The 14,065-nt window shown below is 46.3% G+C and overlaps 7 protein-coding genes across 7 annotated transcripts; 3 read left to right on the top strand and 4 right to left on the bottom strand.

The window, feature by feature from the left end:
* Positions 1 to 122: 122 nt before the first annotated feature.
* On the bottom strand, positions 123 to 573 carry GGI43DRAFT_384414 (mitochondrial 37S ribosomal protein uS17m; the record flags this gene model as incomplete). The annotated part of the gene is made up of 2 exons (XM_083203519.1): positions 123 to 383; positions 439 to 573. 2 exons carry the CDS (start codon positions 571 to 573, stop codon positions 123 to 125), a joined length of 396 nt encoding a protein of 131 aa, XP_083059687.1.
* Positions 574 to 957: 384 nt separating this feature from the next.
* On the bottom strand, positions 958 to 1,956 carry GGI43DRAFT_406813 (Ran GTPase-binding protein MOG1). The gene is made up of 3 exons (XM_083206167.1): positions 1,754 to 1,956; positions 1,453 to 1,671; positions 958 to 1,367 (listed from the first exon to the last, which is right to left on the bottom strand). The coding sequence occupies exons 1-3, from the start codon at positions 1,828 to 1,830 to the stop codon at positions 1,070 to 1,072; spliced, it is 594 nt and encodes a 197-aa protein (XP_083059686.1). The 5' UTR covers positions 1,831 to 1,956; the 3' UTR covers positions 958 to 1,069.
* A 495-nt stretch (positions 1,957 to 2,451) lies between these two features.
* Positions 2,452 to 4,754, top strand: GGI43DRAFT_65008 (pyridoxal phosphate-dependent transferase). Its single transcript, XM_083210120.1, has 3 exons — positions 2,452 to 2,656; positions 2,746 to 2,840; positions 2,911 to 4,754. Exons 1-3 carry the CDS (start codon positions 2,609 to 2,611, stop codon positions 4,574 to 4,576), a joined length of 1,809 nt encoding a protein of 602 aa, XP_083059685.1. The 5' UTR covers positions 2,452 to 2,608; the 3' UTR covers positions 4,577 to 4,754.
* Positions 4,745 to 6,844, bottom strand: GGI43DRAFT_406808 (SPX domain-containing protein). The gene is made up of 5 exons (XM_083206166.1): positions 6,695 to 6,844; positions 6,442 to 6,609; positions 5,507 to 6,361; positions 5,142 to 5,441; positions 4,745 to 5,074 (listed from the first exon to the last, which is right to left on the bottom strand). Exons 1-5 carry the CDS (start codon positions 6,735 to 6,737, stop codon positions 4,932 to 4,934), a joined length of 1,509 nt encoding a protein of 502 aa, XP_083059684.1. The 5' UTR covers positions 6,738 to 6,844; the 3' UTR covers positions 4,745 to 4,931.
* On the top strand, positions 6,845 to 9,279 carry GGI43DRAFT_406806 (SprT-like family-domain-containing protein). The gene has a single exon (XM_083206165.1). The coding sequence runs from the start codon at positions 7,341 to 7,343 to the stop codon at positions 9,063 to 9,065; it is 1,725 nt and encodes a 574-aa protein (XP_083059683.1). The 5' UTR covers positions 6,845 to 7,340; the 3' UTR covers positions 9,066 to 9,279.
* Positions 9,280 to 9,437: 158 nt separating this feature from the next.
* Positions 9,438 to 10,306, top strand: GGI43DRAFT_384409 (uncharacterized protein; the record flags this gene model as incomplete). The annotated part of the gene is made up of 2 exons (XM_083203518.1): positions 9,438 to 10,240; positions 10,297 to 10,306. 2 exons carry the CDS (start codon positions 9,438 to 9,440, stop codon positions 10,304 to 10,306), a joined length of 813 nt encoding a protein of 270 aa, XP_083059682.1.
* Positions 10,307 to 10,488: 182 nt separating this feature from the next.
* GGI43DRAFT_384408 (vacuolar protein 14 C-terminal Fig4p binding-domain-containing protein) lies at positions 10,489 to 13,889 on the bottom strand (the record flags this gene model as incomplete). The annotated part of the gene is made up of 9 exons (XM_083203517.1): positions 10,489 to 10,861; positions 10,950 to 11,109; positions 11,188 to 11,267; positions 11,319 to 11,437; positions 11,530 to 12,428; positions 12,492 to 13,149; positions 13,236 to 13,403; positions 13,585 to 13,747; positions 13,822 to 13,889. 9 exons carry the CDS (start codon positions 13,887 to 13,889, stop codon positions 10,489 to 10,491), a joined length of 2,688 nt encoding a protein of 895 aa, XP_083059681.1.
* Positions 13,890 to 14,065: the final 176 nt, after the last annotated feature.

Below are 14,065 nucleotides of genomic sequence, written 5' to 3'. Positions count from 1 at the left end.
TGAGGGCGCCTCCGGGAAAGAAGCTACCCGATCTATTCATACAGCCTTGTCGCATTTTGCCAATTCGGATTTGTGGTTTATTCAGCTTGTGTGGTGTCTTTATTGTGTTGTACCCCGTCATGTTACTCCTTCTGCTCTTCCACAGCGCGTGCCCTGCGTTCTCTTTTGGCGGCTTGCTGGGCCTCCCGCTCGGCAATTCGCTCTTCTAATGTAGGAATCGGTGGTCTCTCTTCAGCTGGAGTTCCATATGGCGCGATGATCTTCTTGACAACGTGACGCTTGTGTTTTGATGTCGGCCAGCCGGGAACAATGGAAACAACGTCGCCAGTACGCAGGGAGGAGTTGGGGTCGTGTACGAGATAGTGCTGGGGGTCTGCAAACCACTTTTGGCCGGTTAGTTAAACGAAGCAGCTGTAGCAGACTCACATATATACACACCTTGTTGATGACTTTATTCCATTTTTGACCACCAACTCGAACCTTGACGGTTTTTTGCATCAGACCAGCAGATACAACTATGCCATGAAGCTCATGGGTCACCCGACGGGCGGCCTTTGCAACCTGTGAGGACATTTTGATATGGCTAAGGCGATGTGAACAATTGACAGGCAATGCTAACCATCATCGTCTCGAAAATCATTACTCGGTGGGTCCTGGCCTGCATCGCTGCCATACTAAAAGTTTGTGACTGGCGCTCTAAGGCAGTGTCAAGGTCCAGAATGAATTGCCGAAGTAGATCCGGTAATTGCACCCAATCAGGAAAGAGACACCTCCAAGTTCGATACAGCGGGCTAAAGTGGGTGCAGGGAGATAGGCTCGCGCATTTCAATATAAGCGATCGTGCCAGTGGTATATAATATAAGAAAATTGCATCCAGTAGCGATTGTATATACCTATGAATGCTCCATATATAAAAAGTTCCAAGCGTTCATGGATAGATCTAAAACTAAAATGACAGCGCTTACTTATTTTTTTTTTTTAAAAAAAAAAAACAAGCATATAGATCGATGCACAGGGCGACTTTAGCCCATGCATGTCTTTGGTATACTATTCATTTTCATTCAATGCTTCAAGCTTCGTGAAACAGCCCCCAATCCTTGATTACAAAAGTTTCCCAAATGCGCGCGGCAATCTCCACTGCGTCTCCGATGAGCTTGCCCTGCTTGCCCAGCTCAAGATCGACTTCCTCGGCATCGTATTCGCCTCGAATGTGGGGGACGTTGATGGTGATCAGGATGTCGGTCTTCTGCTCTTCAAGGCGGAGCAGCGTCATGGTGATGGCTGTGAAGTCGGGCGCTGAGTTTGAGCTGCTGGAATGGGTCTTGGGTGTCTGTGTTGCGATGAGGGTATATGCAGGGAGTTTCAAGCTGCATCATCGCATATCCTGTTAGTGCACTACTCTTTCGCAGCGGATGGAGAGAAATGGGGGCGCATCAGGAGAATTCGACATACTCGCTCATTTTTGAGAATTCAGTCTCGGCAGTGTTCCAGATCTTGACTGTGTCGATGTCTGCTCCAACCATGTCTTCCAGGTGTGTGGTCATGGCACGGCCGTCGATCTCTGGGCTGGATCCAGGACCGCCAACACGCTCTGAAATGTCAAAGATGATGCTTGTAAATCCATCTTTATCGATCCATACTTCCTGGTTGTCGGGGACCTGTCTCAGCTTGCTGCAACGTGATGTTTGAATCAGTACATGGCCATGTGCGAAATGCGATGCGCCGCGGGGAAAGAGTCGCAAGTTTTGCGCACCTTACGTCTGCGAAGTGTTTTGGCAGATCGCAGGTGATCGCTCCGCCGTACAAGGGGGTGCTTCTGTAGCTTGACATGGCTGTGTCGATATGGCTTTGCTATTTCTGGGTTGTAAACAGGGCGAAAGTCTGCGATGCGCTTGGCTGGCTCAAATTATCCCCAAGGCTGTCGCGCAGTTGGCGATGGTTAGCTTAAATACAACAGTGGGGTTGATAGATGACATCACAAGGTGCTGCTCCGCCCCTCCATGCGCGACATGGCGGTTCAGCCTGGGGAGGTGCCTTGGATCTTGCGCCGGAAGGAATAGCAACACATGCGATATAGGTCTCGATCTCGATCTACAGGGTACTGCAGGCCATCACTACGCGTATTTAATTGACACGCTTACCTACCTAGATAGCAAGACAAGTATAAAGTTTAATATCCCTCTTTAGCATCCAAGGCACAGTGTGCCAGTACAGTAAAGATAGTTGGGTAGATAAGCGATAGCCATAAACTTTATTAACATGGCGTATTCAGTAGAGCAACCAGACTGATATATGACATGTATGCTGCATCTATTGACATAAAAAGTAGTTATCTTCATAATTGAATTATTAAAACTAGTGAAATATAGAAAGAAATTGTAGATATACCGTTGCAATGGCAGCAAGACTGTAATGTAAATCTAATGACTCATTTCATAGAGTCATATCTACTTTTTTCCGATCTTTAGGCCGAGTGAGTTATATAGGAGGCCGCGTCTCATGTAATTTCAACTACCTCAACATATAGCTGTAAATTTAGATAGCAGCCCAAGCTGCCCTCTTGAATTTGGAATTGGCCAAAAACTTAAAGGCGTCTGTCCTGTTCACAATGCCTGTAATTCCGCTGGGCGAATCTATACCCCAGGACACTGCTCATGTGAGTTGCCTTTGGGCTTTACAAACTAGTACCTGTTGCATTGATGAGACAAAGCGACTGACATTGGATATCTGAAACCGCAATTATAGGCAGTGAGTGTCTCGCTTCCCACATGGCAAGCAAATATCGGCTATGAAGAAGGCCAAGATTGGGTCATGGGCCGCATGGTCACAGGATACCCTCGGTGAGTCAAGTCTACTGAGTTGATGCTTGTTAAGCGGAATCTTTTGGCTAATATCTCTGACTCCATCTAGATTCTTCATCCACAAGAGCATCGATGCCTTTGCTCGAGACATTGCTGCCGCTTTCGGTCGACCTGACCAGCAGGCTATGCTATTTGCTACTGCCAGCGCTGCTCGAAGATGTCTCGAATTCATGCGCCAGCGCGTATCCCAGCAAGCCTCTGAACAACTCTCTGTAGTTGACCTTGCTTTGGATACGTCAAAGGACAATTCTCCACTGCTGAAGCAGCTGTCACCCACCATTTCTGGTGTCATCTTCCCGCGGGAGACTTTCTCCGTAGCAAAGGAGTATTGGCAGCACACGGGCGATGGCGTTTCAAGTCGACGAGCTGAATTTTCTCATGAACTTTTCAAGCACGGACAGCTCATTGTAATCAAAGAACGGCAATCACAATCACCCCCAGAGAAATTAATTCGTGGTCCAAAGCGATATTCGCGAACAGCCGCCGCCGGTGGCGCTCACACAAACGGCTCAGAAGCCAAGACTGTTTCGTCTTCTGAGAATCCAGAGGAAGCAAATGAGAGCATTCGTTTTCTTGAGGAGCGCTTCGGCAGGAACCTGGACCTTACTCAAGTGGCGAAGGCGAAATCGGCTATACGCAGGAGAATTGCGGGCTCTCTCTCTGGCGAGGCTGACATGAATGATGAATCAAAGTCGCACGCCGGATCAAACGCCCGTGGCATGGAGTCCCTTGACGAGACTGATGTTCTGCTATACCCTTGCGGCATGAACGCCATTTTCAACGCCCATCGTGCTCTCTTAGCCGCCTTGGGTTCATACAAGAGTATAAGTTTTGGATTTCCTTACGTTGATACGCTCAAAATTATCCAAAAGTTTGGACCTGGCTGTGTCTTTTATGGTCATGCATCATCAGAGGAACTCGACGACCTAGAGCGCCTCCTAAAGGACGGACAGCGCTTCCTAGGACTCTTCGTTGAGTTCCCAGGAAACCCGTTGCTTACTTGCCCCGATCTAAAACGTATTCGCAAACTGGCCGACGAATTCAACTTTGCCGTCGTCATCGACGAGACGATAGGGACATTTGCAAACGTCAATGTTCTTCAGTACGCCGACATTGTCGTCAGCAGCCTTACAAAGATCTTTTCGGGCGGCTCAAACGTCATGGGCGGGTGTACCGTCCTGAACCCAGAAGGCAGACACTACCGCTTACTCAAGCAAGTCTTTGAGGAGAAGATTTACGAAAACACATACTGGCCCGAGGATATTCTCTTTATGGAGAGGAATAGCCGCGATTACACCAACAGAGTGAAACGCATCAACACCAATTCTGAAGCGATATGCGAAATTTTGCGAGCCAATCCTATAGTTAAAAACGTATACTACCCAAAGTACAATCCTTCAAAGCCAAATTATGAGGCGGTCCGCCTTCCCGATGGTGGTTATGGAGGCTTGCTCTCGGTCGTATTCACTCATCCACAGCACGCTCAGGAATTTTATAATAATATGGATACTGCAAAAGGACCAAGCTTGGGAACCAACTTTACTCTCTGCTCTCCCTACGTCTTATTAGCACACTATCAGGAATTGGATTGGGCGGCTCAGTATGGTGTAGACCCTGATCTTGTTCGCGTCAGCGTAGGACTAGAGGAGACTGAAGAGTTGCAGGAACTCTTCCAAAAGGCTCTGGCGGCAGCTGAGGCCGTAAGCATTGCTTGAAGATAGTTATCCCAAGTTTTGCTTGAGATTAGCTATTGACAATAATGTTGGAAAATTTGATGTAGTGAATGAAGGCATTAATATAGGGGACAGTGATACAAGTCGACATGCAAAGAGGAATCGTCGCTATGCCCGTTGAATTTCATGTGAAGCCATATACAGTCTATTTATGTTTAGTAGGCATTAAGTTCCAAGTTGAAAAATGGACAGAAAACATAAGATTAAAACTTTTATATATATGCACCACATAAAAAGAATTTTTGCAGTTGATGCGTGTGTGCTGGTATCATAGGACCGCATGGGTCAATATTTCAAAATAAGGCTCTAAACATCTCATACTCATCATTCCCATCTCTTACATAACGCTGCATTCAGACCGTGTATAGCCTGGACCAAACTCTTCTATTCCCCGTTCTATTTCATTAGCGCGTTGTTTCTCCTTTACCTCTTTCATAAAATACTTCTTCATAAACTTTTCTAATTCCGTATCAAGATTGTCTATACAACATTAGAAACGCCGCTCTTGCCATTCTTTTTTACAAGTTCACGAGGTGGTTTCACTTACCAATGGAGGCATTCATGACCACTGGAGCTCGGCACAAGGGGCAGCTCTCCTCTTTGCGTCGCTGGATCTTGATAATACAACGAATGCAAAAGACGTGTTGACAGTCCAAACGAACTGGTTGATATGCTAGTGAATAGCATATCGGGCAAAGGTAATCATTAATTTGGGGTATAATGGACACTAGCTCATCGGAAATTCGAGCGCATACTGCTTTAGCAATATGATCGGATAATAATCTTCGGGAGCTGATTGCTGCTGGCAAAGCACGGGAAACGCCCAATGCTGTCCGCTTATCAAATTCTGTGCCTCCTGTTAACTGATGATTCAAAGAGACAAAGCTTGGAGGGAGGAAACATGGTTCATACTCTTCAATATTTTGGAAATTGCCAATACGTTTAGTTCTTGGAACTGTAAATGTTTCAACAGATCGAGATTTAGTTCGAGGAATTTCGAGAAGGCAGTTCGACTTTCTGGCAGTTTGAACGAGCTAACAAGCTCTTGTTTGTTGACCTCTCCCTGAAACCACTGTAACTGCTTGAGAGCTTTCTGGCTGGAACGAGCCCCGTGTTCACGCTCATGTGTTGCAAAAAAGATCTCTGCATCCAGATACAGTTCGAATATACGCCTCCAGCGGTCCATATCACTCTTAGAGAAGCGAGTCGGCCGTGATACTTGCGAAACTTGCTTCCCCAACTCTTTGACTTCTTCTTGTAAGTGATCCTGCTCCGTGGCTTGTAAGGCATCCAAGTTGCTGACATCACTCAGAAGCATGTCAAAGAAGACACTATCGAACACAAGAGGCAGTTCTATTTTTTCGTAACTATCCTCATTGTGGTTTGCTTCAGTTTGCGGTGCTGCGCTTGTCGCCTTATCCGTTGCGTTGTCCGTGGTATTATCCGTGGTATTGTCCGTTGTGTTATCCACTGTGGTATCCGGCGTGTTGTCTGGTGTTTTGTCCGATGTGCTCTTCGTTGTGTTGTCCGTTATGTTGTCTGTTGCGTTGTCTGTTGTCTTGTCCGCCGTCTTGTCCGCCGTCTTGAGTCGTGAAATATTGGCCAACGTAGATTCTTTTTCATTATCAGCGTGGCTGGCTGCTGATCCGGAGATTTTCTCAAAAAACTGGCGAGTGGTTGGTGTCAAAGAGGCGTCGACAATATTACCATCATGTAAATGAATGAATACTGTTAACTTTGGCCGGACGAGGGTTGAGTTTGAGGATGCTGGGCAGAGTCAGCAATACTAGCCGGGGTCATGTTTGCCAGGAAAACCATATGCGAAATATCGAACCGGTGAAGCATACCGTTAAGACTATAGTTTAAGGCAACTGGAGAGTCCGTATTAGAGTCGAGTAGCGCTTTCAACGTCTCGGCATCTAGGCCCAGCTCTTGTAGTTCTCGTTGAACTTTCTTGAGGCATTTCTTTAGCTGGCCATACGGGATCGCTTGAGCGACCCAGTGAGGCGGGAAGCCTATAGGATCATAAGCGACTGTAAGCGGCTTGAGAGGCAGATGCAACTGCTCTCAGGTTATCAGAAGAAGTATAGTAAGGAATACCTTGACTTGCCAAGGACTGCTTGAAATCATGGCCGAATTTCATGGCATCTATTAATTATCATGAACATGTCACTGACGACGAAGGACTGTCACACACCTTTTCGAAGTTAAAAGAAGTATGGCGCTACTAATAGAATATATCATTATTGTCGCAAGACTAAAGTGGAGAAAAAAAAGTAATAGTGGTAGAATTTTTGCAGGGCCACAAAGGTACCCTCAGGAACTCGACGTTTATTGGGCCAATCATGTGGAGGCGATATGAGATAGTACCTGAAGTTCTTTGTACTTGCTGTAACGGTACACCGAAGAGGAAAAATTAAAATCAACCAACAACTAGTTACAACTAGCAAATCGCGGCACACTTCAACCCGTTCTAGAATCGTTTTGAGTCCATTCAAAAGTATTTAGTTAAATATTATCAATTTTTTTCTCTTTCCAGCACCTATCTCTGATGATGGCGTTGGCACGTGTGCTCTCCAGGCACATGTGAGACCCCACTTTATCGTGAACTGGCTACTAGGGCGCGACTAGTAGCAGTTGCTCGGCATCCGGTTGCCGATTTGAACTGAAGTAAACAAACGCTATTATGTCACTGCCATGAGAGCACCCAGCTTCATAATTTCACTGCAATAATATATTTTTGGATATGGCTCCTACTCGGGCAGCCGATTTTTATGTTGACAGTGACGATGATGAGTTACCGACCTTAAATACCCTTCTTACTCGCCCTTCAAATCGCGCTCTGCCCAAATATTCGCAGCCAAGATTAATACCCAGCCTCGAGAAGAGCAGTACAACTACAATTAAGTCGGGAGAGCGACTCAACGATTTGGACGTACAAAAACCCGAAGTTATCGACTTAATATCAGACTCGGAAGACACAATACCCAAACGTGCAACTCCAGCCTTTACTAGAAAAGAAACACGGAAAAAATGGAGATCATCTCTGGATCAGGTCGATCAAGGTATCTTTGACGAGGAGATAGCGCCTCAGCTCAAAGGCAGCTTGATAAACTCTCAGAAGTCTGGAAAGAGAGAGAATGGGCTCCAATCACGTCTCAAAGAAAAGCAAAGTGACGACCTAGCTTCGAGAAAAGAGTCGACAAAACCAGTAAGAAGTTTGCGAGAACCTTCAGATCTGCCTGACGAATCTCTTTTCACCAAAAAAGCTAGATCGAAAACTCCATTCTCGAACTCTACGAATTCGGCATCGAGACTACCTCGATCTCGAGCTCTCATAAACAATGAATTATCTGACGCTGGTCAGGAAGAGCCGTTAACGCAACACCCTCGTAACCGATCTCTGCGCCGTCTTCAAACCGTGGAGTCGAACTCTCCGCGGCAATCTTCTGAGAATAAAGGGCGTCAAGATATAATTCGTCCCTTTTCACACCTTCAGCTGGATCTGGAAGAATTCCTAGAAAGAGACGCGTTACGGAGTCTTCCTATTACATCTCCTGGGAAAGACAAACAAAAGAATCTGGTATTACCTGATGAAGGGTTTCATATCAAGATCCCGCGAGAGCTGGACTTCGGTATTGCTCGGGAACTGGAGTCTGACGACGATCTGTATGAGCCGCATACTCCTCGTAAAATTATTCCTGCCCAGTCTAAAGTTCCAAAAACAACCTCTCCGAAAAAACAAAATAAGAAGTCGTTTGATGCAAAAAAGGGCCAGCTAGCGGCAGATTTTCTCCGGCAACTTGACGCCCAAATCACGGATGGAAAGATTGGAGAATTGACCGAGTCAACCGGAGGAGTTAAGATTGTGTGGAGCAAGACTCTCAAGACAACAGCCGGTCGAGCAAGCTGGAAGCGAGAGACGGTGAGCTCTAAGCAGACAAAGGACGGCGTCAGTGTGGACGTGAAACAGTATCGACACCATTCATCAATTGAGCTTGCCGAGAAGGTCATCGATGACGAGCAGCGCTTACTTAATGTCATCGCGCATGAATTTTGCCATTTGGCCAACTTCATGATCAATGGTATTAAAGATAACCCTCACGGGAAAGAGTTCAAGGTCTGGGCGGCAAAGTGTTCCAAAGTATTTGGCTCCCAGGGCATCAAGGTTACCACCAAACATACGTATGAGATCGACTTCAAATATGTATGGACCTGCACGGAATGCGGGTGTGAGTATAAGCGCCATTCCAAGAGCATTGACCCCAACAGACATCGATGTGGTAGTTGCAAAGCTCTACTCGAGCAGACAAAACCAACACCGCGTCAAGCTTCGACTGCTGGTAAATTGAGTGACTATCAGCTATTTGTTAAAGAACAAATGAAAATTGTTCGAAACGAGAACCCAGACAGCCAGCAGAAAGACGTTATGAAGATAATTGCAGATAAATGGGCAAAGACTAAGAATTAATAGTACGGGTTAATAGCATCGTATATGCCGCCATATATTTTTTTGGGATAGAGTCACTAGATAAACTAATTATTAATATATCAATAGTCTTGCTACTGAAACAGTAGATAAATATTAGCTCTTTTTTATGGCAATATGTGCTGTGTTATCTTATACTTCGTATGTGCTGTTCCTTTTTTATGCAAAGAAATATTTGTGACGTAGTGTAAGCTGCATGTCACTATCTGTAGCAGCGCCTCTGCAGCAGCGCCTAAGGCATTGCAGGCTCTCCTCTCCATCTCATCATGCACCTCACGTAGCGCTCAGTTGAGAAGGGGGGAAAAAGAAAGAGAAAAAAGAGAGAAGGGAACGTTGGAGGAAAAGTCAAAGGCTATGGCTCATAGGCTGGCTGATAACTCAGCAGCCATTTTCTCGCCATCCGTTGCCCGTATTGCCGCGTCTACTGCCCGTGACTGGTCGTACGTCGATGCCTGGCTTGCGTCCAAGTCCCCTGCATGGAAAACCTCATTGCCGTCTTTTGAGCGAAACCAGGATACACTCAAGGCACTTCTTGCTCTTGTATCCCTAAACGAGGCGGCTGACGACCAGCGCCGTCTTCTTGCTCGAGTGGACGCGACAGCTCTACAAGGACTAACCGCCGCTCACAACAAGGCCGAATCAGCCACTTCTCCCAATGGAACCGCTCTTACAAAAATCCATTTGCTCGATGCAATAGAGCACAGTCTGCCTAAAGATGGAGCCAGCGCTCTGGACGCACTCACCACAGTGGCTTCTGAGGCTGCCACTGCCAACCCTGATCCCGACCATCTGGGCAGTCTGATGCTTCGCCTCCAGGGCACGATTTATGGAGCTGAGCAGACAGCAGCCCGAGTTGATGCCTTTGAACGTCACCTCCAGAGAGAGGCTGAGGCAGCCGAGGAGTTGCTCCATACGTTACAGAGCGAGTGCTATAAACCGCCCTCAGATTTAGCCAAGCAAAACCTGGATGTGCAGCGAAGGATAAAGACCGTGTCTGCACAGCTCCCCGATCTCCATGACCGCGTTACGGCTCTTGGTGCATCCATCGTGACGCCTTATTTAACCATCGGAGATGTAATCGAATTGGAGCAGCGATACCATGCCCTAGTATTTCACATGAAGGAGCTCAGTGAGCACATTGCTACCCTTTCACAAGAGTAAGTCTAGCAGCCAAATTCGATGTCGTTGGACCACAAGCTAACACGACTACCAGCAATCTATGACATTGTTAACGATATAGTAAAATGGTCATGGAAACTGATAGCTTTTTATAACTATAAGCAATATGTGGACTGAACTCTTATAATTGAACAATGGCACCGAAGTCAAAAGTAATCAGCTTCGGTATCGAATAGATCGTTGCCGCACCTCCTTCCATTCTCCGTTAAAGCTATTCTCGTGGTATCTACTGATTTCGACGGGATTTCCCTGACACGGCGCCCCCTAATCTCCCAAATTGCCTTCCAAGCCCTGATTTTTTGACAGGTGGTGGGGATATCACCGGGGCCTGGTCTTTCAATGGCACAGGCGGTCCAGGAGGCCCTACTCGAGTACTGTCTCTGTTTTTACCCTCTGGTGATGCCTCTCCTATGCGAAATTCGCCGACCCCAGCCGAGAACGTGTCTTCTATCTCAACGCTATGTCGCTGACTTCTTCTCGCCCTGTCTTGGACGCTGCGAAATTTTTCTAAAAGCTCAACCCATCGTATTGCCCCGTCTTCTCGTCCCTTCAGTCTGTTCGGCCGGTCATAATTTGACGACGTTGCCGCACCTGGTACACTGCACTCATTATTGTTTGTTAGTCATGAATTTCACTTGTAGAGCTTTCCATTTCTGGTTGAATATCCAAGCTATGCATCAATCTTACCTTCGCGGGGCAATTTGCAGGTACCCAATTGAGCTGACACTGTTGAGTCGATTCTTTAATGCAGCAAACGCAGATGACTGCGGCAAAAGCATAAGAATCCCATACATGCATTTGTAGAGATACGGATATTTCTCAGGCTCTAGTAGTTGCAAACGCAGATCTAGTTTATCTCTCGTTAGCTGGAGAGAATCGAAGGTGTTTACTCTTTTAATAAACTTGAGCTGGATAAAAGACTTACAAGTGAAGACGGGCGATTCAATGAGCTGAACAAGCTTGTCAACTTGAATCAGCATGTTGACTGTCATGTCTAATTCACCGCTATTAACGTGTAAGTGCCCAATTCATAGGGGTTCCATCGAGAGGTCTCACAAAATTTGTAACAGGTTGTATGCCTGCTCATAAGCCTGAGAAAGTAGGCACAAAGAGAACGTTGCAACTGCGTTGTAGCACCATGACCTGAACAGGGCCACAAATAAAGTCTGGCCATCCTGTATAGTTTGTTAGTTGGCGATATTCACTCATCCGAGGGCTTAAACGCCACAAGGAACAAGGGAAAATGACGATAAACTTGGTTTCATACTTTTGTTTCCAAATTTCTCAGCCGCTTGCGGACTTCTGCTAATTGAGGTGCAGTAATCAAGTTGTTATTAAGATTTTGCACCATTATGCTAGCAAATTCAACATCTTCTTCCTTTTCGATGCAATCGGCCAGCGTTCGGTATATGCGCTCAGGGCTGAGGCTGATGCAAAGCTGCCGAATAATAAGATTGCCTCGAGTTTCCAATAATTTACGGTCTGTGGAAAATAGCTGCAGTAAGTTAACCATGAAGCTAGCGAAGTAGTCGTCTTCGCTGTTGCGAGAAATTTGAGACAGTAATTGTAAGTCTCTGGTGACGACAGCATCAGAGGGATCTGAGAGGGTCTTCAGAAGTGCTGGAAAGGTACCGTCATTGAAGGCCAATACCTTGCGTGGGGCCTTTCTATGCAGCATGATGAGCCAAGTTAGAGCAGCTACACGGGTAGCTTCGTGGTCGTTTAAGAATAACAAGGTAAGTGAATTAACAGCCGCAGTATAATCGAGATTGGTTTGAATTTGGTTTGCATCAGGTGTGGCGACTGCAGTGGAAGACACTCGGCCACTTCCCGGCGTTGAGCTACGAATTTCGATATCCCGGGAATTTGATAGCGACGTTCGACCGACGCTGCTGTTATCCTGCTTTTCTTGTGACAAAGGCAGCCGAACGTTCATCGAAGCTGATGCCTGCGTCGCATTGACATCGGATTCATCTGACAAAGAAACCACGTAGTCCATGAGACAGGTGTTGACTCTAGTCGCCGCAAGACGAATGGTCTCCTTGGTGCTAGCCATTGCCGGGAGCATATGAGCTAAGATCTTGGGTGTGAAAGGCAGCACTTCTTCAGGACAAATGTCAAGAAATTCAACAATCCATCTGAGCGATTCAAGTAGGCAGTCCTCCTCTTGGTCACTATCAGTAATGGCACGAAATGAAGAAGATATGGGCCAGAAAGGACAAAACAAACCTAACGGGGAATCAAGAGTGGCTGTAAGGATATCCAGAATTTCTTTATAGTTGATTTCTACATCCTGGCCGGGGATCCAGTCATCTTCCAGACTGTCCTCGTCGTCGTCGTTTAGAGCATCAGAATCGAGCTCATCTCCTTCGTCCAGGTGAGGGCGGCCACCAGTACTGTCCATAGACTCCTGGCGCTTACGTTTACCACCTTCCTTGAATCTCTTATTTTCAACCAGTCCTCTTTTCACTTGGGAGATTCTCTTGATTTCGTTGAGAAACTTGTCAAGGCAAGTTTGTGTAGCCACACGAACATCGACATTTTGATCGCTAAGGAATTTGAGGATCCCGCCAAGAAATTCCGGGAGGTAGGTTACCAACTCTAGATCTGGGATTGAGTCTAGAAGTGTAATCCAGCCCACGAGAAACTGTCGAGTGAACGGATTGATGACGTGAATGCGTTCCTTGAGCAGTGGGATAAAGCGTTGTAATGAGAAAGCCGTAGGTAAGTTTTGCTGATGCTCATCCGCAGCTGTATTATCCCCAATGCTCGAAGAAGTTTCCAGGACTGAAATGTATGATGCAGCAGACTCGGATACAATATCTTTTATAAGTCGATCCAATAGCTCAGCTCCGTTTTTGACCGACAATTCTGAATCTGCTCCAAGCTATAAGAAAGCCCATCGGTTAACCAGTCATTCTCAAGCTTCTATCTTTGTTTTCTACAACATAAAAAGGCAACGGAGATGCATACTTTACATAGCTGATCGAATATACTGTTAAAGTAAGCCAATATCTCGCCCTTGGCTACCTTGGCTATATTATACATCGCCTCGCATGCATAGTATCGGACTCTCGCATCTTGGTCAGTGAAGCAGGCAAGTACAGGAGGAACAATGTTTACAAGATAGCGAGGAAGCTCCTGTACGAAGAGTCAGTAGCGGCACCATCAAACATAAAAGTCATGACTTGTGCAAAGATCAATGAGTGGAATAGAGGACGGCACATTTGACACGCAGCAGAACAGGCAAGTCTGAAAACAAAGCGTTCAAAATATCCTCGTGCAGCCGGCACAAGAGCTAGCGCGAAAAGGCTGGACATACCGTGCCAAGCGCAATGGCCGCTGCAGCCAGACCAATCAAGCCGCCATTTCGAGCATGTGGTTGATGAACAGCATAAGCATAATCATTACATAACTGTTCAAGAATTTCTTCAACGCGTTGGAACGATCCGGAAGCAACAAGATCTCGTATTATCTTCTCAAGTCTAGAGTATATAGCGAGAGTAAGCAACATATACGGGAGCAGGGTATCAACAGTTGGGCAGGGCCAGTGCCATACTCAAGTGCCCCAACTTTACGTTTATCATATAGCTTGTCATTCAGCGCCCGCTGAATATTTGTATCCATATTTCTAAACGTTTCATGCTTGATTCAGCAGGAGACGACGAGCGATAATCGGCGCTATGAATGAGACGATGGATGGCGGTCGAGAGCTGAAATCAGAGCTGCATAGGGTTTATCTGTGCATTGCGTGCATGTGCATGTTGGAAGTAGGTAGCTAGAAGGTGGGAGGCCAAAACAAG

The sequence above is a fragment of the Trichoderma evansii genome, assembly GCF_050947405.1.
Source record: "Trichoderma evansii strain SZMC 28006 chromosome Unknown GGI43scaffold_12, whole genome shotgun sequence".
In the NCBI taxonomy this organism is placed as follows: domain Eukaryota; kingdom Fungi; phylum Ascomycota; class Sordariomycetes; order Hypocreales; family Hypocreaceae; genus Trichoderma; species Trichoderma evansii.
Note: the sequence above shows the minus strand (reverse complement) of the source record. Positions and strands in the feature narration are given on the sequence as shown.

Coding starts and splice junctions, on each gene's coding strand:
- GGI43DRAFT_406808 (XM_083206166.1), bottom strand. CDS start 6,737: ATGAAATTCGGCCATGATTTCAAGCAGTCCTTGGCAAGTCAAG. Junction 5,442..5,506: donor AATTTCCAAAATATTGAAGA/GTATGAACCATG, acceptor CAGGAGGCACAG/AATTTGATAAGCGGACAGCA. Junction 5,075..5,141: donor GGTCATGAATGCCTCCATTG/GTAAGTGAAACC, acceptor AATGTTGTATAG/ACAATCTTGATACGGAATTA.
- GGI43DRAFT_406813 (XM_083206167.1), bottom strand. CDS start 1,830: ATGTCAAGCTACAGAAGCACCCCCTTGTACGGCGGAGCGATCACCTGC. Junction 1,672..1,753: donor AAACACTTCGCAGACGTAAG/GTGCGCAAAACT, acceptor ATCACGTTGCAG/CAAGCTGAGACAGGTCCCCG. Junction 1,368..1,452: donor GAATTCTCAAAAATGAGCGA/GTATGTCGAATT, acceptor GCGATGATGCAG/CTTGAAACTCCCTGCATATA.
- GGI43DRAFT_65008 (XM_083210120.1), top strand. CDS start 2,609: ATGCCTGTAATTCCGCTGGGCGAATCTATACCCCAGGACACTGCTCAT. Junction 2,657..2,745: donor TACCCCAGGACACTGCTCAT/GTGAGTTGCCTT, acceptor CCGCAATTATAG/GCAGTGAGTGTCTCGCTTCC. Junction 2,841..2,910: donor ATGGTCACAGGATACCCTCG/GTGAGTCAAGTC, acceptor GACTCCATCTAG/ATTCTTCATCCACAAGAGCA.
- GGI43DRAFT_406806 (XM_083206165.1), top strand. CDS start 7,341: ATGGCTCCTACTCGGGCAGCCGATTTTTATGTTGACAGTGACGATGAT.